At 34.8% G+C, this 23,300-nt stretch overlaps 5 protein-coding genes across 7 annotated transcripts; 1 reads left to right on the top strand and 4 right to left on the bottom strand.

Annotated features, from left to right (window-relative positions):
- Positions 1-34: 34 nt before the first annotated feature.
- LOC113522292 (protein tipE) lies at positions 35-928 on the bottom strand. Its single transcript, XM_026907975.3, has one exon. It carries the CDS (start codon positions 911-913, stop codon positions 146-148), a length of 768 nt encoding a protein of 255 aa, XP_026763776.2. The 5' UTR covers positions 914-928; the 3' UTR covers positions 35-145.
- A 1,367-nt stretch (positions 929-2,295) lies between these two features.
- LOC113513773 (pseudouridylate synthase 1 homolog) lies at positions 2,296-11,422 on the top strand. Of its 3 annotated transcripts, none has more exons than XM_031914608.2 (7): positions 2,296-2,402; positions 4,832-5,108; positions 5,914-6,080; positions 7,102-7,375; positions 8,552-8,651; positions 9,343-9,498; positions 10,010-11,422. In XM_031914608.2, exons 2-7 carry the CDS (start codon positions 4,858-4,860, stop codon positions 10,391-10,393), a joined length of 1,332 nt encoding a protein of 443 aa, XP_031770468.2. In that variant the 5' UTR covers positions 2,296-2,402; positions 4,832-4,857; the 3' UTR covers positions 10,394-11,422. The 3 variants fall into 3 exon arrangements, with proteins under 3 accessions (XP_031770468.2, XP_031770467.2, XP_031770469.2); XM_031914607.2 differs by having other exon boundaries at positions 2,355-2,522; XM_031914609.2 differs by lacking the exon at positions 2,296-2,402 and adding an exon at positions 2,519-2,653.
- Positions 11,423-16,478: 5,056 nt separating this feature from the next.
- LOC128201967 (piggyBac transposable element-derived protein 4-like) lies at positions 16,479-17,909 on the bottom strand. The gene is made up of 2 exons (XM_052900560.1): positions 17,324-17,909; positions 16,479-16,825 (listed from the first exon to the last, which is right to left on the bottom strand). The coding sequence occupies exons 1-2, from the start codon at positions 17,907-17,909 to the stop codon at positions 16,479-16,481; spliced, it is 933 nt and encodes a 310-aa protein (XP_052756520.1).
- Positions 17,910-17,950: 41 nt separating this feature from the next.
- On the bottom strand, positions 17,951-18,886 carry LOC128201966 (piggyBac transposable element-derived protein 2-like). Its single transcript, XM_052900554.1, has one exon. It carries the CDS (start codon positions 18,884-18,886, stop codon positions 17,951-17,953), a length of 936 nt encoding a protein of 311 aa, XP_052756514.1.
- An 843-nt stretch (positions 18,887-19,729) lies between these two features.
- On the bottom strand, positions 19,730-22,470 carry LOC128202000 (uncharacterized). The gene is made up of 2 exons (XM_052900741.1): positions 22,290-22,470; positions 19,730-22,031 (listed from the first exon to the last, which is right to left on the bottom strand). Exon 2 carries the CDS (start codon positions 22,028-22,030, stop codon positions 20,213-20,215), a length of 1,818 nt encoding a protein of 605 aa, XP_052756701.1. The 5' UTR covers position 22,031; positions 22,290-22,470; the 3' UTR covers positions 19,730-20,212.
- Between the last annotated feature and the right edge of the window lie 830 nt (positions 22,471-23,300).

The raw sequence follows: 23,300 nt of genomic DNA, 5'->3' as shown, positions 1-23,300 counted from the left end.
TATCTATCTGACTCTTGCAAATGAAACAACACAATGAACATAAATATATACATTTTTTATTTACATTAGTCCTCATCCAAAATAAATTTAAATACTTTTAATTTGTAATAAAATAGTTACAGCTTTATTGGACCTTACGGCGAGCCTAAGCTAGCCTGTAGACCGAAGTGTCATCGGGTGACAAAGTAGGCAAGCGAGGAGGACGACGCGGAGGGCGGCGCCTGCGACGTGGCCTACACTCGCAGTGCAGAGCGCACAGTCCGATCCCAGCACATCCAGAGAGAAACAGAGGCAACGCCAGGGTCCTCGTCACTGTCGCAACTTGTTCACCTCGTGACCACCGCGGCACCACTACACTCGTGTCAGCTCTTGACCAGTAGCATGGATACTTGGCTCCGACATATCCGTAGCTAGTCGTAAAATTCTCGCAATCCACTGTCGGCGGATACCCACAGCCCTTTATATTTACGAACAATACGGCCGGACGCCAATCCTCTGAATACGCTTTGTATTTGACGTGCAACTGTATGCATTTGTACGCGTCACTGGTGCAGCCTTCTCTGCAAGACGCCCACGTACAGTTATCAAGCCCGAGTCTGTCGTCGCGCCTCTCTGTGACACACTCGGCTGGCACCGGGTCGAAGTCTGCGGCTAGAGCACTTAGTGCTGGATCAGCGTACAGGGGAACGAGAAAGAGCAAAGCGGAACCGCCTCCACCCAATAAAGCTGCTAACGTTACAGTTATATACCGGGTGAGCTTGGCGCGTGTCTCTCCTCTGCGCCGCGAGGGTCTCACGACCAAGCGTTCAGAACTTCCGCCTTTCATTTTTTCAAGCACTGCGTCACCCCATGATGTGTGTCTTGTCCTAAATATGCGGTCTAGAGAGTTCAGACATGCGCATTGTTGGAGCATGCGCGTTGTTGGTTAATTGACTGGGTACGTGCAATGGTAGGTAGTTATGTACTTGTTCTAATTGTACCGTAAATATTCGCTAAGTAGACGGTTTGATTAATAATTAACATAGAAGTTGACCTAATTTATAAGCTTCTTCAATAATATTACATACCTAGGTTAGGGAAAAGGAATTATTAGTAATTGGACTTAATAATCTCATTGCTAACAATATACCCTATCAGGTTAATCTTCACGCGGTTCCACCTGGTAACCATAGTGATTAATTTGTTACTATTTGATACGATGTTACGATGACCTGTTTCATTCTCACCTTACTCGTGCCACTCCAATGCATTTATCATTCCATTGTCACCTATTACAAAAACCTACTTTACAAACGTAAAAGAGTCCCATATGCTACTCCCTGACGTGAAAATTGCTGAACAGTTCAACATTTTACGTTAAAATAGGTACTCTTATTTACCTATCAGTCATATATTAGCCTATTTTGTTAACGTTTACCTAATGGATGGAAGGTATTATATCTTATATATCCCTTTGGAAGATTTGATTTAAATAAACAAAGCTTTTATTACCTAGTTTATCTATGTAATTTTATAAACACAGTTTTGTTAAAAATTAATTTGTTCTGTGGTAGTTTTACGGGTACAATCTTACATAATCTGGGTAAAATATAAAACAAATAGTTAATTCCCGTCCATTTTCAATAAACTAATGCAATTGAAATATACACAAATATACAATTATCCTTAAATTAAATGTAGGAAAATTGAATTTAAAAGTTTTGGCAGCCCTGTTTGGTTGTTCCCGCCAAAAGATAACATAGGTTTGTACTCACTTACACTACAGATAATATAGATAATATCAATATTCTATTCGATTATATTTATTATTCGATTTGATATATATTGGCGTCGTTATAATTTGATATTCCTATAACCAGTTTTAATCAAATATAATACATACGATTTAAACTCAAATATATTTCTTGTAATTGATCCAATCGATTAACAAATAAGACTCATCACTAGTTTCTGTAGTTCCATACATTTACACGAGTAAAAAAATTTTGTATGAGATCTATGTAACCAGTTCATTGATTTAGAAATTTTTTAACAAAATAATGAGGTATTTTACGATAGTTAATTTTAAACTTTCGCTTTATTTACACACATTTTAAATACACAATCGGTATTTAAAGTGATGAAAATTTTTTTGCAGGTAAATAGTATCTATATACTTGCTTCTAAAAGCAAGATTTTTTATTATTAGCCCGATTGTGTATTTAAAATATTTTATGATACCTACCAATATCGATATTTTAGTAGAGAAACATGTTATAAATAGTTCTAGAGGACTGTAAATTTTAATTAATGTTATTGTGTTAATACCCTGAGACTTAGTTTCCAGTTTCCCAATATGAGAGTAGTGCCGACAACTTAAATAGTGATTACTTGGTTTGTGTCGCAGTGTATTAAATTTTAGTGTATGTATTTTATTTCGTTATTTTTCTAATTATTTACCATAATAGGCATGTCATTTACAATATTTAAATTATTTGTTAATACTTTGGGAAAGAACCTGCCGAGACATCCGATTAAATCAGGTACTTTCCAGTTCAAAACGTTTCACATGTTTATTGTTAGTGATGTTGAAATTGACGAAGAAATCTCCTTGATATTGAAATATCAATTGCTATAATATTCTGTATAGAGGAACAGTTTTGTAGAGAACAAGGTACTTAAGTTTCTAGTACAACAGACATATAATATTTTCGAAATCTTAAAATATTATTATTATAACCTATAACTGATGCGGTAAGTAGGTGCTTTGTTGATACTGTAGAGTATTCTGCCCCCTTCATAAAAACTCGCCACATTTTTTACAAAGATTTGATCACTTTATTTATTTCCAATTGGGAAATTAGTGTAAAAAAAAAAATAACACTTCGATATTTAAAATAGGCTTATAAGACGTTTGGCGGCGTTTTTATAATAAGGGGGTTAAAGAATAAAAAAGGAATAATCCGCGTTATTATTATACAAGTGAGGCGAACAGCAGGCTAAGATGAAGTTTGATTTTTTTTAATAGTATGAAAATTGGATAGAAACTGCCAGTTTTTTTTATCAAATATGCTGATAGGGCATCAGTGATGAAGATGAATAGGTGAGGATGAACTCAATCAGTTGGCCCATCGTGATGATTTCATTAGAAATTAATCACCGTGGTTTCTAGAGGAAAAGTATATATATTCTTTATTGTACTTAAAGAAAAGATACAGCAATTTGTTTAAAAATTGTTAGCAAGAGTGAGCTTACCTCTTCCAAGTATATTAATTTAACAGGTATTTTGATAGCAATATGGCCACATTACAAACAATTCCCAATCTTCGATTCTGTAGTCAATTTATTAGAATTTATTATCTTTTTTCAAATCTTACTGTTTATCATTGTTATTTCTGTGTTTACATTTCTGATTCTACATATGATCATATTAGTTTGGTTTGTGGCCACATATTTCTTAGGGTTTCTATACCAAAGCTATTAAAATCTGCTACAAACGATTTACAATTAAAAAAAATGTTACAGAACCCTCCAATTAGTTAAAATAAGTTTGTAAAAAATTTATATTTCTATGAATAGAGAGTATTTATGTATAAAATGTATACTTTTATTTTTTACAACATTACAAATTTGAAATAAGTAATATTTCAAATAATATAAATGACAATACATTTTTTTCAAATGTAACATTAAGCAAGGAATCAAGTAACACAATACTTGAAAGTCCATCAAATGAAGATAGGTCTGAATCTGAGTCTCCAGGATTCATTTAATTTTTTTTTTACTCGATTTCCCTTATCTTTGCACTTTGTGTACTTACAAGTTAAGGAATATAATACAAAATTAAATACAATGGAATAGATATTAGAAAGAAATGAATATTGAAATTTAGAATAAATATTTAGATGTATGTACTTCAAGTATTCACAAGGTTGACTGAAATTATTTTGGATAAATCTGTTGCATCTACTGTGTATTTTTTTTTACATCAATTTATTGTCTAATGTACAATAATGTTAAACAGATATGTATAACTAAACTAATAATATCTCTGCTTATGGCATTAGAAACACCATAATACAACCAAAGTGGGCATTAGCATTTCTCTCCTTATCTCTATCTATTTGTATCCCATTACTGTTTGTTTCTTGTCTTTTTTTTTTGTCATTTACTTGTTACACACAACTTACAATTGAAACATATATACATACATATCTGTCATGCCTGTCTCAAAGTTTGTTATTAAGATAGACAGAAACAATGGTACTCCAAATGTTTTGATTAAAGCAAACCTCTTTTGCTTCTTCCACATTCATCAATCTTTTCATACATTTTTGCCAACAATAGAAGATAATGCGAAAAAGAAATTAAAAGGATTTGGAATATCAGACAATAATAAAAATAAATAAATAGTCAGAGTTCCAATGGAGTTCCCACCATCAAAATATTAAATTATAATATTAGTAATTAATAAAGAGTGTATTATGGTATTACTATAAAAAATTTATGAAATGCTACATTTTTATGGTTGCTAAGTAAATAAATCATCAATGTTGGTATTTAAGTTGATAAGAGAAAAAAAAACAAAGTGTCATCTTGTGGCTTATGATTAAACATTCTCTTTGTTTGGTGTATGGCGACACTGATTAAAGAAAAATTCGAGTAATGAATGCTGCTCGAGCTTCGAGCTTGAACGAATTATTATTGAATTAGCGGAAGTGTTACTTCTACCTAGTTCTTATTCTTATGGCATAATCCTAAAAGAATTCTCTCAACAAAAAGGGTATTGCTTATTATGACTGTTCTTTTAAGAGTTTGTTTTAATGTATACATGTTTCTTACCTGCCACTAGGATTAACATTCCGATTCGCAACAGCCATGGACGTGGCTACACCAGAAAAAATAGACTCGCCAAAAGATGAGTCAGATGAAATAATTCGTAGCAAAAATCAGACGAGGTTTAAGAAACGTCACATGAAGCGGCAGTGGGAGGAGTTGACTGCTAATAAGAAAGACGACGGAGAGTCAGAAGAAAAAAAATTATGCGAGAAAACCGCTGAAAGGATTAAGAGGAAAAAAATGGCAATGCTATTAGGCTATTGTGGGGTAGATTACTATGGAATGCAGAGGTAACATATTTTTTTTACTTACGCACACGCTCACTGATGTATACACGCGCACGCCTATACGCACACGCACACATGCACACGTACGAAAGCAAGTGCACACACGCCCACACAAACTCGCACACGCATATTAAACGCGCGCCCTTACACATGCGCGTTTACACACACGCGCTTACACACGCGCAAACGCGCTCATGCGTTATTCACGCATACGCATACACACACTAGTGAAACTTTGTTATAAATAAGAATTTAATGAAATATAGTACTTTTGTGGTTTATGTTGAAATTTGATTTTTTTTCATACAATTTAGAATGGCAAACAAGCTGACGGTCCACCTGATGGAAAGTGGTAACCATGGACATAACAGAGTATACTGTTTCACCCGTGATACCCCCCATGCGTTGCCATTCCTGAGGACTCAGGTGTTATGCCTCTGTACCCAGTAAATTCACGCCATATCCCACCCTTCAAACCGAAACACAGCCATGAAAACACAGCTGCTTCACGGTTGAAACACGAATGAGACAGAGGTACCCAAGCAATCGAATTTTGTACAAAGTCTCCCTCTGGTAAACTGGTAACTGATTATGGGGTTCCTGGACAAACTTGGCTAGTACAAACACGTATTATTTCATGAGAATTTCTACCAGTTGATTAGTACACAATACAAACTGATTATTTAATTAAACACAAGCTCTGCTTATTTTGGGACTAGATGGCGCTGTGTAATATGTCCAGTGGTATTATTTATAAGGTATAACAATCTAATTTTGATAATGAAAACTTCATTTGTCTTATCAAAAGGAATCCGGGCGTTAGAACAATAGAGGAGGACCTATTGAAAGCACTGTACGAGACTAAATACATAACGGAGGATGACTACAAAAATCAACAGAATGCGCACTTCCAGAGGAGCTCGCGAACCGACAAAGGTGTCTCTGCCGCCAGACAGGTCGTGTCTATGAAGTTACGTTAGTATTTTCCTTTGATAATATTAAGGTAACTATGTGTATGGTAATGGTATGGCAACACAATGTTTTACCACTTCTTCATCTTCAAAAGCCACTATCTAGGGTACAAAATGAATTACCCTGCAGGAAGACTATATTTATATATATGAAGGATGAAAAGGCAGGGGGATGAAAGGGGGGGGGGGCATAGAGATAAATCTGACGGTATATTACTAGCAATGGTCCATATTACTAACAATCCTTCCCTTCCCCTACTAGATGGAGTAATAACCACAAAGGCATTGCAGGTGGTCAGTGGATGCAGGTGGCTCAGGACCGTTCCCTATAGCATTCTATGGGGGAGGCCTTTAAGCAGTGGACAGATAATAGCTGAGATGGTGAATATTAACTGCACTGGTAGGAGATGAGGGCAGCGGCAATAAATAAATATAATAGAGAAGCTTACCAGTATAATTTCCTTGACAAGAAGTCAATAAGTAAAAAGTAAAAAACAAAGTTATAAAAGAGACATATTCAAAATAGAAAAATACAAAATCTAAAAAGGTAAATTTATATAAAAAGGGGTCTGTCGCCAACAATGCTGATGATAAAAACTTACATGACAATTAAACTTGTCCTGATATTTTCAAACTAGATGTTGCTATTTTTTTCTTTTTTTTTATACAACCTAGAATGGCAAACAAGCTAACGGCTACCTGATGGAAAGTGGTAACCGTCGCCTATAGACATGAGCAGTACCATGGACATAACAGAGTATACTGTTTCGCCCATGATACCCCCCATACGTTGCTATTCCTGAGAACTCGGGAGTTATTCCTCTGTACCCTGTAAATTCACGCCATATTCCATCCTTTAAACCGAAACACAGCCATGCAAACACAACTGCTTCACGGTAGATACACGAATGGGACAGAGGTACCCAAGCAATCGACTTTTGTACAAAGTCTCCCTTTGTGTTTTAGTGTAATGTATTATATTAGTATTAATTATTATTTTATTATAAATATAATTACATTTACAGCTTTAGAAATAAACATTGATGATATCAACAAAAAATTACCCGAGTGCATAAGAATATTTGCTGTGAAACGGGTTACAAATAAATTTAATTCAAAATCGAAATGTAATGCGCGAACATACAGTTTTACACTGCCCACCTATGTATTCGAACCTAGCCTGGTGACCATAGAAGAAAGGAAATTTTATAGAATACCTGCAGAGACATTGGACAAAGTCAATAATGTATTAAGTATATACAAAGGGACGAAGAGTTACCACAATTTTACTGAAAGGAAGTAAGTAATATTTTTACAACACTTCAAAAAAGAAGGTTCTATTTTTTTTATATTTCTTACCTAATAACTCGATCAGTTGTGAATCGATTTGGGGAATCAATTTTTTATCTGAAAGGCAATACTTACAGATTGGTCTTATAGAAATTTTATCAAAATCGATTCTGTAGTTTAGTTTTTAAATCAAAATAACTGGTTTTTCCTAAACACTGATATTAGGAAGAAAACTAAAAGATGCTACAGATTGGTCTTATAGAACAAAGATAAAAGGTTTATCAAAAAATCGATTCTGTAGTTTAGAAGACAAAGAAAGAGATTTTAAATCAAAATAACTGGTTTTTCCACAATTGAAGGCGTTTTTTAATGCAAAACAATCTTATTATTAATTAGGTTTAGTAAATGAGTTGTCAGTCTACTTGAATGGCCATAGACATGATCATTATCTCATGCTTGCATCATTATTCCTGAGGACTGAGGTGTGATATCACTATCCTCCGTAATTACATTGCCATATCTCTTTTTTTTTTAACCACAACACAGCGTATTTATTCATCAATTCATGCAAGTATAGCTACACACACTGACGGTAGAAATACGTGAAAAAATATCTTTAGTCAAAATTATTAAGGTCTAATATAGAGAGGGAGGGAGACTTTGTACAAAAGTCGTTTGCTTGTGTACCTCTGTCCCATTCGTGTTTCTCGTGTGTAAAGCAGTTGTGTTTGCATGGCTGTGTTTCGGTTTGAAGGGTGGGATATGGTGTGAATTTACAGGGTACAGAGGAATAACACCTGAGTCCTCAGGAATGACAACGCATGGGGGGTATCATGGGCGAAACAGTATACTCTGTTATGTCCATGGTACTGCTCATGTCTATAGGCGACGGTTAACACTTTCCATCAGATGGGCCTTCAGCTTGTTTGCCATTCTAAGTTACATAAAAAAATATATAATCCTATATTTTAGATATAAGTTAAATTTAGACTATTTCTGTCTTTCGAAGTTTCAATTCGGTTGTATTTTTTGTTTTTGTTTTTCACACAATTACGTTATTTACTCATATTATAAATCTATTTTGATGAGTTTTAATCCAATATTATTTTTCTAACGATTGAAGCACTAATTGTGACAGTAGCTGTAAATTTGTTTGTATAAATCAAGAGTAGTTTTTATTTGTAGGCACTTCCAAGACCCGTCTGCATTGAGGTACATGATGAGTTTTAGCGTAGAGAAAGTCTTTGTACATTCAGATATGGAGTTTGCCGTATTATTAGTTAAGGTAAGCGTTAAATATTAACAAAAAAAAAAAAACTTAAGTCGGCACTTGTAGGTCATAGACAAAGAATACGCTCTGCATGCTGTCGTTGCTTAATCTATGGCCTATTTTTTGTTTTTATGTTTTGTTTGTCTATTATCCATAATACAAATTCTGCTTAATTTTAATGTTTCGACTGTTAACTTATTTCATGTGGAGAATATTTCTTTTTTTTATACCACAAAGACAGCAAACAAGTATATGGCCCATTTGGTGGTCAGCGTATCCCATGATGTAGTCTCTAAGGAAAGCTTCGGTAGGAAGATCATACCAGAGGGAGACTTTGTACAAAAGTTGATTGCTTGGTTACCTCTGTTCCATTCGTGTTTCTACCGTGAAGCAGTTGTGTTTGCATGGCTGTGTTTCGGTTTGAAGGGTGCGATATGGCGTGAATTTACTGGGTATAGAGGAATAACACCTGAGTCCTCAAGAATGGCAACGCATGGGGGTATCATGGGCGAAACGGGATACTCTACAGTATAGTTATGTCCATGGTACTGCTCATGTCTATAGGCGACGGTTACCATTTTCCATCAGGTGGGCCGTCAGCTTGTTTGTCATTTTAAGTTGTATAAAAAAAAAAAAAAAACTACTACCTGAGTGTTTGATAATTACAATAGAGATAGATTATACAATAATTGTATTTATTACACAGGGACAAAGCTTCATGCTGCATCAGATCCGTAAAATGGTAGGTCTAATGATTGCCGTTGTCAGAGGTCACACGGACTCGTCAACGATGGAGCGGGCATTTGGCAAGGAGAAAGTCATAATACCCACCGCGCCTGGTCTGGGCTTAGTTCTAGATATGGTTAGTACTACTATCGTTCGTGAGAGAGTGGCGTTAACTGTTTTTTTTTTAATGGGTAAAAATGAAACGGTATCGGTATACACTAACGGGGTACCAGTTGTTTGTAAAATATGCTGGTTCTTGTTATTATATATTATTATTTATATTATATTAATTGTAAATAAAATTGCCATCTGTTGACTTGAAGATGATATTTATTATATATATATATATATTTTGTCCTTTTTCAATTGTTTATAAATATTCTTTTTTATAAAAAACTACAATTGTCAATATATAAAAAGGTTAATTTTGAACACCAGTGGAAGGTGATAGGTGGGAATGAATGCAGGTTAGTTGGTCATATGATTAAAATAATCTGTAATAGGATAGTCGGATGCATTTGTCAACTGTTACCGTTTCGGTGACGGCAATCTTCGCATGCCCATATTTCGCCAAGCATATAAGATTCTATATATATAGCAGGGAGCAAGCCAGACAAGTTGTGGATACATATTTATTATAATTTTAGGTACACTACGACAGATATGATGCCCGATACAAAATAAGTCACGATAGTCTCACCTGGGAAGCAGAAGAAGAGGCTGTTCAAAAATTCAAACATGATTTCATATACCCCAACATAGTAAAAGGTGAGATAGAAGACAATTCAATGGGTAACTGGCTGGAGAAACTGAATCTACATTCCTATGACCCGTCAGATGATGTTCCCGGCGAGAAAGAGACAGAAAATAGAGAGTTAGATGATGATGATGATGAAGATTGTGACGATAAAGAGACAAACGAAACAAAGGAACAAGACGTTATATCGAAAAGTGTAGAAAATGTTACGAGTAATGTTGCAAGTAATGTTGAATCAGAAGAAAAGTCTGTTGAGAGTAAAGAGGTTGTATAAAAGAATTTAATATGTATTGTAAATTTTGAATGTTTTTGTATTGGCATATTTGCATTTTATCTGGCTATATGGAACAAATTCCATATAAATATTGGAGTGGATTCTGGAGTACAGTTCTCTATCTAAAGAGAATGATGCGATGATAATAAATTTAAAATTTTTAATTTAAAGATTAAGGCAAATGGTACTTCAGAAAGAATAACTTTATTGTAAATACTTAATATATATTTTCCATAGACAAATTGCAAACTAATCTATCTCTATGGATAGTTTCATTTGCCACTTATTTAGAGGCACTAGTAGTAAAAGCAGTGAATGTGAAATTGTGTTAATTTTTTAAAATTTTATATGACAACTGCCTTAGTATTTACGTTATAGGTTTGTGCTGTAATATAGCCTAAAATTCCGCCGCTAAATTCTGCAGGTATAGGGCTTTTTAATCAAACTTTATTTAAAGTTGTTGGTTACTAAACAATTTGCATTATAACGTTGGCAAATTTAGGTGCCTTTACCTACTAGATGGCGTTAGAATCGAAACTTGTTTTTGTTTATTATGTAGTTAAAGATAATTTAAGGAAAAAAATTCTAAATTAGTGTTTTTTTTATTATGTAAAGTAAATAATAGTAAATAATCAACAAAAGCCATAAGTCTCGATTCCAGATACATCTAGTATTTCTTGTCTAATTTAGTGACTGTCTGTTTGTCTGTAAGCCTAGGCGCCAAAAATTAACAAATGAATTAATTTTCTCATTTCTAATATTAGTAATGATCTCTAGTTCGTTTTCTTATAAAAATGTAATATATAAAAGCTATACAAACATATAAAATATAAACATATAAAATATAATACAGTATGTATGTATGATTAGTTGAAACTTTTCAAACTATGTTAAATTTACATCCCATTCCCAATATGCAGGAATTAAACTGTATAATGTGCCAATACTAAAACTAAATATAGTTTTATTGTGACGTTTTGTTAATGAAGTATAGACTAATAAATAAATATGACTAAGCCATAACGAGAAGCATATAATGTCTATTATTACTAATATGATTATAATAATGTTTGGGTAGCTCACATGTTAGAAATACATTCGGACGATCTCACGTACAATTCCGTTGTATATCATTTAGTTTGTGTAACAAGAAGTCATTGAAAGCCAAGGGCATTATATACGTATATATATATGATTCGCATAACCCGATTAAATCAATAGGCTTCTAACGCTGAGAGCATAATATTAACAGACTAGTATATTTACACCGGTGGTATGGGAACGGACGATGATTTTTAAACAAATTATCTTCATAAATCTGGTTTTATGCCTGACTCTCATCATTCAAGCTTCACGACTCTGGAATGCACTGCCTGAAGGTATCTGAGAGCTTCTAAATAAATTCATGTTAAAAAAAAAGTCCATGTATCAAATGTATGTGGCAAAAGAACAAAAATAATACTATTGAATGTTTCTTTTGAATTATTTTTGTTGTGTGATAATTAGTCATTAGTCATTAGTCAAAAAACAATGTACATTGTGTCTGAAATAAGGGATAAACATACAAAAATCATTACATTAACCTGAATACTACAACCATCCAAACTATAATAATAACAATAAATTATAATAAATAAATTCTGCAATAAACAGTGTCAATTTCATAGTAATATTATATAAACATGTCAAATTCATTTTTAATTATTTATATTAATCATCAGTACAGTAGTACGGAGTAGTAACATTTCTCCAATAAAAGGGATCGTAATCTAATCTTAAAAGAATTGAGGCTTCGTATAATTTTTAACTGGATAGGTAATTTATTAAATAACTACTGCCTGAAGACGTGTACCGTGTTTGACAATGTCTAGACGGGGCACAAAGTTAGTACTAACATCTTTCCTCCTAGTACTCTCCCGATTTTTTCTATTTTGCTCAGTTTCAGTTTTCAGAAGGACCTTTACAAAATCAGTAAGGACAACCAGTATATAGAGGCTTGGAACTGTTAAAATTGCGAGCTTTTTAAAATATTCTCTACAGGAATCTCTTTGTGAAATTCGTACAATTGTTCTTATAGCCCTTTTTTGTAAGATAAATGCTCTACTGATGTTAATATCCACCAATATCCTAATTTGGAATTTTTGTCACAAATTACATACCCATATGTTAATATATACGTATCGGTCACGTCTGTCTTCTATTACGGTACGCAGAAATAAATAAGCCTTATAAAAGATAAAAACCAAAAAGAAGTTAGTTTTTTAATTTAAGTATGGTCCAATCTATGCGGTGTATCCAATCGGATATGGTAGTGTGTGTCACATTAATTTTCAATCAATGAATGTTATTATAACCTTTGTTTGCGTATTGTGTGATACGATCTACCAATATCTTATAATAAAAATAAACAAGTCTTCATAGGGCCCAATTGTATACGTATAGTGCTGTTTGTTATACTGTCAAATGTAATGATGGCGTTCGTATTTGGTAATATGAGTATAATCCACTAGAATTTTAAATTGGCTTCTTTGTCACAAATCATTAATTGTTACTTTTTTTAATTCTGAGGTGCTGTCTGATTGGATATGGTAATGTATGTCATTAATATTCAACCAATGAATGTTATTATAACTGTTTGCGTATTATCTGATAAAATTTACCATTATTCTATAATAAGAAATAACAAATCAATTTATAGTCATGAATGTCTGGCGCTGTATATCGTACTGTCGAATGTAATGGTTACGTCCGTGTTTGGTAACATGAGTATAATCCATCAATATCTTGAATTGGAATCTTTGTCACAAATCTTTAATTGTTTGTTCTTGAATTTTAAGGTGTTGTCTGATTGGATATGGTAGTGCCTGTCACATTAATATTCAACCAATGAATGTTATTATAACCGTTGCTTGCGTATTGTGTGATACGATCTACCAATATCCTATAATAAAAATAAAATTATATATGGGCCCAATTGTATATGTATAGTGCTGTTTTTTATACTGTCAAATGTAGTGTTGGCGTCTTTTTGGTAATATAATCCATCAATATCTTGAATTGGAATCTTTGTCACAAATCGTTGTTTGTTCTTGAATTCTCAGGTGTTGTCTGATTGGATATGGTAGTGTGTGTCACATTAATATTCAACCAATGAATGTTATTATAACCGTTGTTTGCGTATTGTGTGAAACGATCTACCAATATCCTATAAAAAAAAATTAACAATCTATTTATGGTCTTAATAGGATATGGCGCTGTTTGTCGTATTGTCAAATGTAACGATGGTGTCAGTGTTTCGTAACATAATCCACTAGAATCTTAAATTGGCATCTTTGTCACAAATCATTAATTGTTACTTTTTTGAATTCTGAAGTGCTGTCTGATTGGATATGGTAATGTGTGTCATTAATATTCAACCAATGAATGTTATTATAACCGCTGTTTGCGTATTATCTGATAAAATTCACTGTTATCCTATAATAAGAATTAACAAATCAATTTATAGTCATGAATGTCTATGGCGCTGTATATTGTACTGTCGAATGTAATGGTTGCGTCCTTCTTAGGTATGAGTATAATCCATCAATATCTTAAATTGGAGTCTTTGTCACAAATCGTTGTTTGTTCTTGAATTCTTAGTTGTTGTTTGATTGGATATGGTAGTGTGTGTCACATTAATATTCAATCAATGAATGTTATTATAACCGTTGTTTGCGTATTGTGTGATATGATCTACCAATATCCTATAAAAAAAATAAACAAATCTATATATGGGCCCAATTGTATACGTATAGAGCTGTTTGTTATACTGTCATATGTAATGATGGCATATGTGTTTGGTAATATAATCCATTAATATCTTGAATTGGAATCTTTGTCACAAATCGTTGTTTGTTCTTGAATTCTAAGGTATTGTCTGATTGGATATAGTAGTGCGTGTCACATTAATTTTCAACCAATGAATGTTATTATAACCGTTATTTGCGTATTGTGTGATACGATCTACCGATATCTTATAATTAAAATTAATAGTTTATCATGGTCTTAATCGTATATGGCGCTGTTTGTCGTACTAAAGTTTATTTGAAGAATGTTCCTTCTAGCTGGATTATATGTTTCTGTGTTTCATAATATAACCCACCAATATCTTGAATTGTAATCTTTGTCACAAATCGTTAATTGATACTTCTTGAATTCTAAGTTGTTGTCTGATTGGATTTGGTAGTGTGTGTCACATTAATATTCAACCAATGAATGTTATTATAACCGTTGTTTGCGTATTGTGCGATACGATTCACCATTATCCTATAAAAAACAACAATCTATTTATGGTCTTAATCGGATATGGCGCTGTTTGTCGTATTGTCAAATGTAACGATGGCGTCTGTGTTTCGTAACATAATCCACCAATATCTTGAATTGTAATCTTTGTCACAAATCATTAATTGTTACTTTTTTGTATTCTGAGGTGCTGTTTGATTGGATATGGTAGTGTGTGTCATATTAATATTCAACCAATGAATGTTATTATAACCGCTGTTTGCGTATTGTGTGATACAATTCACCATTATCCTATAATTAAATACTTGTATTGAAATGTTATTAAAACATTTTGTAATAATTTGGTTAATGTACGGACACCGTTAAGCGGTGGAAATTTTGCGTATCCCTACTTCTGACAACGATGATGAAGTGATTACATTTAAGAAGGTATGTGCACTTTCTTTCCAGCTTGTCTTGACTGGATGCTGTTAGATCGTTATTTAAATAGCCTTACACAAATATCTTAATAATATTCACAATATCTTGACAGCCTTCTCCTGTAGCATAGGGCCGCTGACAGGTATTCCTTTGTTTCTCATGATTTTAAACCACTGACTTAATTGCTTGATCAACATTTTCTTGTCGCGATTTTCGAAGCCTCTTCAGTTTCAAAACATTTGAATTGAACGTTTGCTTAATGCGGTTCTTGTTATTAAAAATCATTGAGATCGTCGAAAGACCCACGCCAAGTTCCTTAGCGAGAAACGAGTTTGATTCTCCATTTTCTAATCTGCATATTATTGCACATTTCTCCTCAATCGTAAATGGTTTACGGCGATGAGATGACTTTTTTCACAGTATGTACAATGAAAAACACAAACGATAAACGAAAATGCGTGACCTTTAAGCGTCAATTACTGAGACTCGAAACAAAAACGACCACTTGCTGAATGTCGTCGGGAATCATGTTGGTCATTACATATATTCGGACATAATTTGTTAAAAATGGGTCATAATAAGCGACATGTCACTGTAAGGGAAGTCATTATATCCGACTTTTTTTATAAAGAATTTAATATGAAATCCAAACTTCGTAGTGTAATTACATACGTCACAATAATTTAGTAATAGTTGGTCAATATAGGCAAAGTCATAAACGGATTCTACTATACTTTATCAAAAAATTTTTTTTTTTTTTTAGTATGTATGCTATATGTTGAAGTAGGTTTTATGTGTTATGTTAGTCTGTGGAGCTCACGCGTTGCTAGGTTACCTTTTTCTGTTACTCTCAATCTAAAGTTAAATAAAATATAATATACTATATAGATTTTTCCCTTTATTTTAATTTCATCACTATATAACACGTGGTTTCTTGCTAGATCAGTGATTGTAATTCTTCCTGTAATGTTAAATCTTTCTTTAGTGATGGTGAATCTAAGTTCTCTTCCACTGTTTATTCCATGTTTTCTTTAGAGTCATCATCTTGAATAACTCTTTCTTAGATTTCTATAATTTCTAATCGTTTTCTTTGGCACAGTAAATGTATCGTTAGATCGATTTACATTTTCACGATATTTCTTCGGATTCTGTAAGTAGGGGAGACTGGGGCAAGATGAGATAGCTAAGACAAAACTCGTTATACAATGAAAATTAAACTCTTTAATAACATTCTTTAACAAAAGAGATAACCATTATACATTTCTCTCTTATATGATAAATGCAATAATGGCAAATAATGAAAAAATAAACTCAGCAAATTTCCCGTTTTGCCCCATAACTGGGGTTAGATGGGAAACGCTGTGGGGCAAAACGAGTACGCTTTTTAATCGGGTAGACAGCGTTCACAAATGTGTGCCTCTTCGTCTTCCTCATCTACTCCGGCACATGAATTATGCGCCCAACCGTGGCATGCGCCGCAGATGACCCAACCTTTCGTTGAATCTGAGTATAAGTACCCACAATAGATGCAAGCACAGTCATCCTCTACTTGGGATGAACTATCTTCCGATTCTGTTTCATTTTTGCACCTTTTGGTTTGACGCTTTTTCTGCAGATTTTCCTTGTCTGTTGTCTTTTTAATCTTCTTTGCAGTCTTATTTCCAGGTTTCCTTATTTGTTTTTTACCTTTTTCAGTCACTTGATTATCAGTCTTTTTCTTATTTTTACCTTCTTTAACCCTTAAATGCATGATTTTTCCTTTTTAAATACAATAAATTGTAACAGATAGATAATTAAACATAGATTGAGAGAAAAATAAAGAAAAAAATATTTTTTTCTCAATAATATATTTTTATTCAAAAAACTTACTGATGTAGATCTACATCAGTATGCATTACAGTTACTATTAATAATGTACCCGAAGTAATATTATATGAAACGAGTTTTCGAATTAGGCTTAGTGCAGTGAATGAAAATCTTTGAAACAGTTATTTCTCTGATTTAGACACAACGGTACATTACATTTGGTACACGACCATTGCGTGGTGCCCTTACAATTGGGCATTTTGCACCGTAATCGATTGGCAAATACAGGCCAATGTTCGAATCCATCTACGCGCACATCTTTTGACGGGAGCGGATGTTGCGGACCCTTTTGCTTTTTTATTAGAAGCTCGCATTCTAGAGAGGAAGCACTAGGGCGCCCTCTTTTACTACCACCAGACATACCTATGTTACACAGTGCGTCAGCCAAACAATTACGAAACTCCCCAAGATTAGGCAGTTGCTTTTTTGAGACACCTTTAGCAATTAGATTTTTTTTCATAAGCACCCATGAGTTGATTGTAGTGAGGTCCAGTAGATGATAAAACAAGCGTAAGTACCATTTTCGACTCTTTATTCGAATCCGATAGCGTCCTAAAAAGCTATCCATTAGATCGACTCCGCCCATATGCATATTGTACTCTTGCACAATTTTGGGACAAGGGATCTCAATTTTTTGTTTAGCCTTCTTATCGTATCTTGATACTTTTCCAACAGGCTCGGCGCCAACGTAAGTCGATAAAAGAGTGACGACTTTATTATCTTTCCACGCAGTGGCCGAAAAGTCTACTCCATCTGAATGGGAAACGCGTTCCTCATATGTACCTCTTGGAATAGATGTTTTCATAAGTTCCTTTTTGTCAGGGAGTCGACAATTCGGTAGCCTGTTTTGCTGAATAGTTCCGACACATTGTATACCCTGTTTATTCAAATAATTTACCAATGGCAGGGATGTGTAAAAATTATCGAAGAATACAATATGATTGTTCATCCTTGGTATAACTCTCGCCAAACGTATAACGACGTTGTTTGTTATTCCGAGATCAGGTTCATCGGCTGGTTTTTCTTTTTTTCTTCTTGTCCAGAATAGACCTCAAATCTGTAAGCATATCCCATAAGATTACAGAGAACAAAAAGCTTATAACCCCACTTGTGAGGCTTATTTGGTAAATATTGCTTTAGGAAATGTGCAATTTTAGTTGAACACATCTGCTCATCTATCGAAAGCCGTTGGTCTATTGCAACTGATGAAAATGTCGTATTTAGCTGTTCTATCACAGGCCGAATCTTATGAAGGCGATCGTGATCGGAATGGTCTCGCGGAAGATGTTTATTATTATCGTTGAAATGTAAGTAGCTCCTAATCATCTCAAACCGATTCACCGGCATTACGCTCTTTACAGGATCGTACCCAAACTTGGAATGCCAGTATGAGCGTGCACTAGGGAAATGCTCCACTGACATAAACAAAAGAATTCCTATGAATTTTTTTAACTCCCCAACAGTAGTAGTGAAAGATATTGACGGGTTTTTTTGTACTGCATATAAGTTGGTTTCATCAACAATTTTTTGAAGAAAGTCAGGTGTGAAGTAGTGCAAAAAACATTTATATGGTGTATCTAGTTCAGTAATAGCAGGGCCTGTTGTGCTTGGTTGGTGAATTATTTTCGATTCGTCATACAACAAACTGTCTTTTTTCCAAAGGAGTTTCCTTTTATCAAACTCCACATGATGTTCATGATCTTCTTGCATGGATCCAGGAAAATCTTGAATTAGTGATTGATCACTGGGGGCAGCTTCATGGTCCTCTGCATCCTCATCTTTCAACTCTTGGATTAGTTCTCTTGCATTACTGACAAAAGATTCTTCATCGTCACTTTCATCTTCCAAGCCATCCTCAGAAATATTTCCATCTTCTAATGCCGCCAGAAGTTGTTCTATATCTCTATCTGCGACTTTACGGGACATTCTGTAAAATAATTATAAAATTCGTATGAATAAATTACGTATCTATAACAAATAAGCCAAAAATAAAATAATATATTATACCTACAGTAAAACTATTTTCACCCGATTTTGCATACTGATGTATTTATACATCACAACTATATTGCTGAAATTTACTAAAAACTGTTATTGTATTCTAAAAAAAATAATGTAATGTGTTCTGCTTACCTTTATCCTCTCGTAAAGCAATTTTAGCACGTAATAATACTATTTAGTATCCCCTAAAATGAAATTACAAATTTACCGCCAAGGAGTGTATTTGAAAGCGTGGCGCCAAGCTGTCAAATTACGAAAATTCAAAAAGTTATTTGACATATCATGAAAGCTTGCGTTCAAAAACTAAGATAGATATTTTTAGCACCTATTAAAAGTAAAAAATACTGCGTTTGAGTTACCGTTTAGAAATTATGTGAGGAAGAAAACACTGATGTATATATACATCATTATGTATTTAAGGGTTAATACTTATATGTTTCATGAGTTCGTTTTTGTAAGGTGATTCAGTTAGTAGGGTAGGGCGGGGCTAAAAGGTCCATTTTGCGTATATTGTGTCATAACTACGTACGTTTAAGGTTCCTGGGAAAGACTTTAATAATAATAGAAAGTTTAATCCTTCATCTATAAGTTGCCATAGGTGAATACGGCCAGAATTTACCAATGCGCCCAATATGGGCGATACAAAATGTAATGTCAAATGGTCCTTTTTACCCCGCAGGTGGGGTAAAAAGGACCAGTCTTGGGGTAAAAAGAACCACGACAACTAAATCATATTTTGTGGTCAAATGTAGGAAATAAATAAAAATAAATAATCTTTATATTTATTATATTTTAATCGACAGATATGTTGCGACCTATTTTGCACTGGTAACTAAGTTATATAATTATAAGGCACAGTTATAATCAGTCTTAATAACAAATCTTTAGGTCTTTGGTCTTTTTGATCTTGATAAAGGTAACATCTTAAAACAATTGTAGTATCTCAAAATCGTACATATTCATAAAAGAAATCGGTAACATCTTTAGCAACTTAAACAATTTAAAAAAATAAGTATTTTCAACAAAAAACTAATAACTAATCTTCATCAGACTGACAATTCTTACATTCGTATGCAAGAGATGATGAGTGATGTTTGGCACACTTATCGTGGGCCCAACCTTTACAGGTATTACATTGAATCCAGCCTTCTCCTGCAACACTGTCAGCAAATGACTCGCAGCATTCCAGACAAAGACATTCTTCTTCTTCAGAACTCGAACTCGTATCTTTTTCTTGTATAATCTTTCTTTTCACTTGTTTATTTTTATTTGTATCTTTTTCTTGTAAAATCTTTTTTTCACTTGTTTATTTTTCTTCGAGACAGCTTTTTTACGAGAGACCATTTTCTTCTTCTTTTTATTTTCTTGTTCCAAAGACAACGCTTCCTTTTCAGGTGTGTCTGTTAATATAGCTGCCTTTCGTCGTTTCCTGCTGGTAACATTACGCGGTCCTGCCTGAGGGAAAGGCCTGATGGATTCCGGAGAAAATATTGATGGCTGAGCAAACAAGGATGAAGCTGACGTAGATGGTTGAGGCTCAATGTTTGAAGATGGAACTGTACAGGACCTTAATGGCAGACAATCTTTTTCAACAGCAGCTGTAGAAGACAACATTAGGTCACTTGAGGACAGCAAAACTGAGACGGTAGGCAACTGAGGCCCTACTGTAGACAACTGAGAAGGAGATACAGGAGATATACTTGCTGAAACAACTGCTACAACTTCGGGCTGCGAAGAAATTAACAAACTTGGTGAACCTGGAGAAATAGGCAACTGGGGCTCTGTAGACATAGGCGGCTGTGACTCATTAGGTACAGAAGACGTTGTTGGATTGTTCGGATTTGGTCGGTCTGTCACAAAACTTGGAGCGAAGTCCGACTCATCAAACACTTCCCGGTTGAACGGGTAAACCCCAGCTTTTTGAAACCCTTTCGAGATGTTGTTGGGAGTCAGTGCCAAAGGTAAAGCTGTTCGGACGATGCCTGGGATATCGTAAATGCTCATTGTTTTTCCTGGGTGGCCACGCATCCATGAATCTTGTGCTGACGATAAATACCTTTTAAACGGCCCGAAAACAGACACGTCTAAGGGCTGCAGCTTATGGGAACAATGAGGAGGATACGACAGCATCACTACTCCATTATTTTTCGCTAGATCCAACACTTCCACTGACAAGTGCGAACTGTGATTGTCTAGTAAAAGCAAAACTGGCGACTCTTTAGTTGGCTTCACATAAGTGATGAAATGTTTCATAAAAAGCAAGAATTCCGTATCAGTCATCCAGCCGCTTGCATTTCCTGCACCAATACATTCTGCTGGCCCATCTCGCACGAAATGATCTTGGTATTTCTTTCTTGGAAATACGAACATTGGAGGTATCGAAGATCCAGTTGCCGAAACAGCTACCAACAATGTTACATTAGTTCCTCTTTCAGCAGATGTGACAGACCCGACGTTTCTTTTCCCTTTGGCTGCAATTATTTTTGAAGGTTTATTTACAGTCGAGACACCAGTCTCATCAGCATTCCATATAGACGAACCTCTGAATTTGTGACGATCCATCACGTGTGCCAATTTATCAAAATATTCACAAACGTTCGTTCGATTGAAAGAGGTGGCCCTGCTCAAACTAGTAGCCTCTGGCTTCCTGATAGAGAGACGGTCATTCCTTGACAAGAATCCCGTCAGCCAGTCCTTTCCAGCCATCTTATTTGTGTGCCATACCTCAGGAATCTTCAAATTATATTTTACAGCGCATTCATAAGCCAAGCGACGAACATCTTTAGGGCCTATACCGTGAAAGATTTGTGCAAGTGTCAGTAAATACTCGCAGAGAGAAGTTTCTTGTTCTTGGTTAAACACTAATCTGGGAGTGCCGTAGCCAAATTTTGGCGACTCCGGATTTTCCTTTAACCGCGCCATGAATCTCTTCAATGAAGTTCTGCTAATCTCATAGTCACGACAAACTTGCCTTATTGATTTATCTTCATTTGCGACTAAATCAGCCGCTCGCTTCATCAGCTCAACGGACTTCGTACCACGCTCAGTGGTTTTTTTATAATTCCGCATTCTGAAAATAAAATAGAAATTAATACATAGAATCAAAATAATTCGTGGGGCTTAAAGGTCCACCGCGGTCCTTTGTGCCCCAATGGTAGGTGGACTGTTGTTTTAGGTTATGTAGAAAAACAAGGTGATGCAAACAAAAAAACAATGGCACTACGTGAAACTTAATACCACTAAACATTTATACAGAGAAATTATGTTTCGTAAGTTTAAAAATCGAACAATGAGACTAAAACTAAGTAAAATCTAAAACATTACTTACGTGTAATTTTCGCACCACTTGCGCGTACACTCTTGCCGGCTCTAGAAAATGCACTGCGCGGGGCGGCATGCGCACCCGTCCCTCGTCCCCTTCACGCACCGGTCACTCCGTTGTCTAACGTGCACTTAGTTTCGGAGATAGGCATGGTGGACCTTTTTACCCGCGGACCTTTTAGCCCCGCCCTACCCTACTGCAGTCTTCCCTCGTTTCCTAGTCTTTGTCTCCTGAGTCCTAACTTCTTTAGGTATGGCCATAATATTTTCAGGACTTACCAGAAAAGAAGTGTCTCTTTTTATTTGCCTTTCGGGAGTTTTGTCTTTAGCTCGAAATGTTGACGTCGAAGGTTGCTCGGCCAATGTTTGTTCAGGGTTCTTTCTAGTATTAATAATCTCGGGAGAATATCTATTGAAAATATCATCTGCAACAGAAGACGTGGTAGTCATAGAAATGTCAATTTGAGAATTGAACGAGACCTGGGCATCATTGTTATTCGAAAAAGATGTGGCTGGTTCAACAATATCTTCTTTTTCAGTAGATAAAACTGGATGGACAGCATTTTCTAAGGATATCAGAGGCTCTGGAACACTCCTTTTATCAATTTGTAAGTTTGGATTAGAAATAATGTTTTCTGTTTTTTCTGACAAACCACGACCATTTTCAGCCTGAGAACAAATAGCAGAAGAAGGTACATTATTTTTCTGGGTTGCAGACGAAATTTGGTCAAGGTGAACTGAAGGGGATGGCCGCGATAGATTTTCTTCAGTGATTGCAGGTTCGGATGTTTGAGTTGATGGAGCATTTTCCACATTTAGCTCTTCTCTTGCTAGATTTTCTGTGTTAGTCGTCTCTGCAGCTATGAAATCAGCATCCGTAAATACATTTTTATCTAGCGGCCATACACCACATTTCCGAAATCCATTTATGGCTGTTAACATTGTGGCTGCTTTTAAGTAAGCTTGTCCAAAAAGTTTTGCCACTTGATATGGTGTAACCACGCGACCAGGGTGATCT

Source organism: Galleria mellonella, unplaced genomic scaffold (assembly GCF_026898425.1).
Source record: "Galleria mellonella isolate WM207_F2 unplaced genomic scaffold, CSIRO_AGI_GalMel_v1 utg1267, whole genome shotgun sequence".
Taxonomy (NCBI): Eukaryota; Metazoa; Arthropoda; class Insecta; order Lepidoptera; family Pyralidae; genus Galleria; species Galleria mellonella.
Note: the sequence above shows the minus strand (reverse complement) of the source record. Positions and strands in the feature narration are given on the sequence as shown.

Excerpts from the sequence above, each read along its gene's own strand:
- LOC113513773 (XM_031914607.2), top strand. The coding sequence starts at position 2,450 with ATGTCATTTACAATATTTAAATTATTTGTTAATACTTTGGGAAAGAAC. Across the intron at positions 2,523-4,831 it reads GAGACATCCGATTAAATCAG|GATTAACATTCCGATTCGCA; the intron begins GTACTTTCCAGT and ends ACCTGCCACTAG. Across the intron at positions 6,081-7,101 it reads GGTCGTGTCTATGAAGTTAC|CTTTAGAAATAAACATTGAT; the intron begins GTTAGTATTTTC and ends TTACATTTACAG.
- LOC128202000 (XM_052900741.1), bottom strand. The coding sequence starts at position 22,030 with ATGCGGAATTATAAAAAAACCACTGAGCGTGGTACGAAGTCCGTTGAG.
- LOC128201966 (XM_052900554.1), bottom strand. The coding sequence starts at position 18,886 with ATGTCCCGTAAAGTCGCAGATAGAGATATAGAACAACTTCTGGCGGCA.
- LOC128201967 (XM_052900560.1), bottom strand. The coding sequence starts at position 17,909 with ATGAACAATCATATTGTATTCTTCGATAATTTTTACACATCCCTGCCA. Across the intron at positions 16,826-17,323 it reads TGACGCACTGTGTAACATAG|AAGGTAAAAATAAGAAAAAG; the intron begins GTATGTCTGGTG and ends TAAGGGTTAAAG.
- LOC113522292 (XM_026907975.3), bottom strand. The coding sequence starts at position 913 with ATGCTCCAACAATGCGCATGTCTGAACTCTCTAGACCGCATATTTAGG.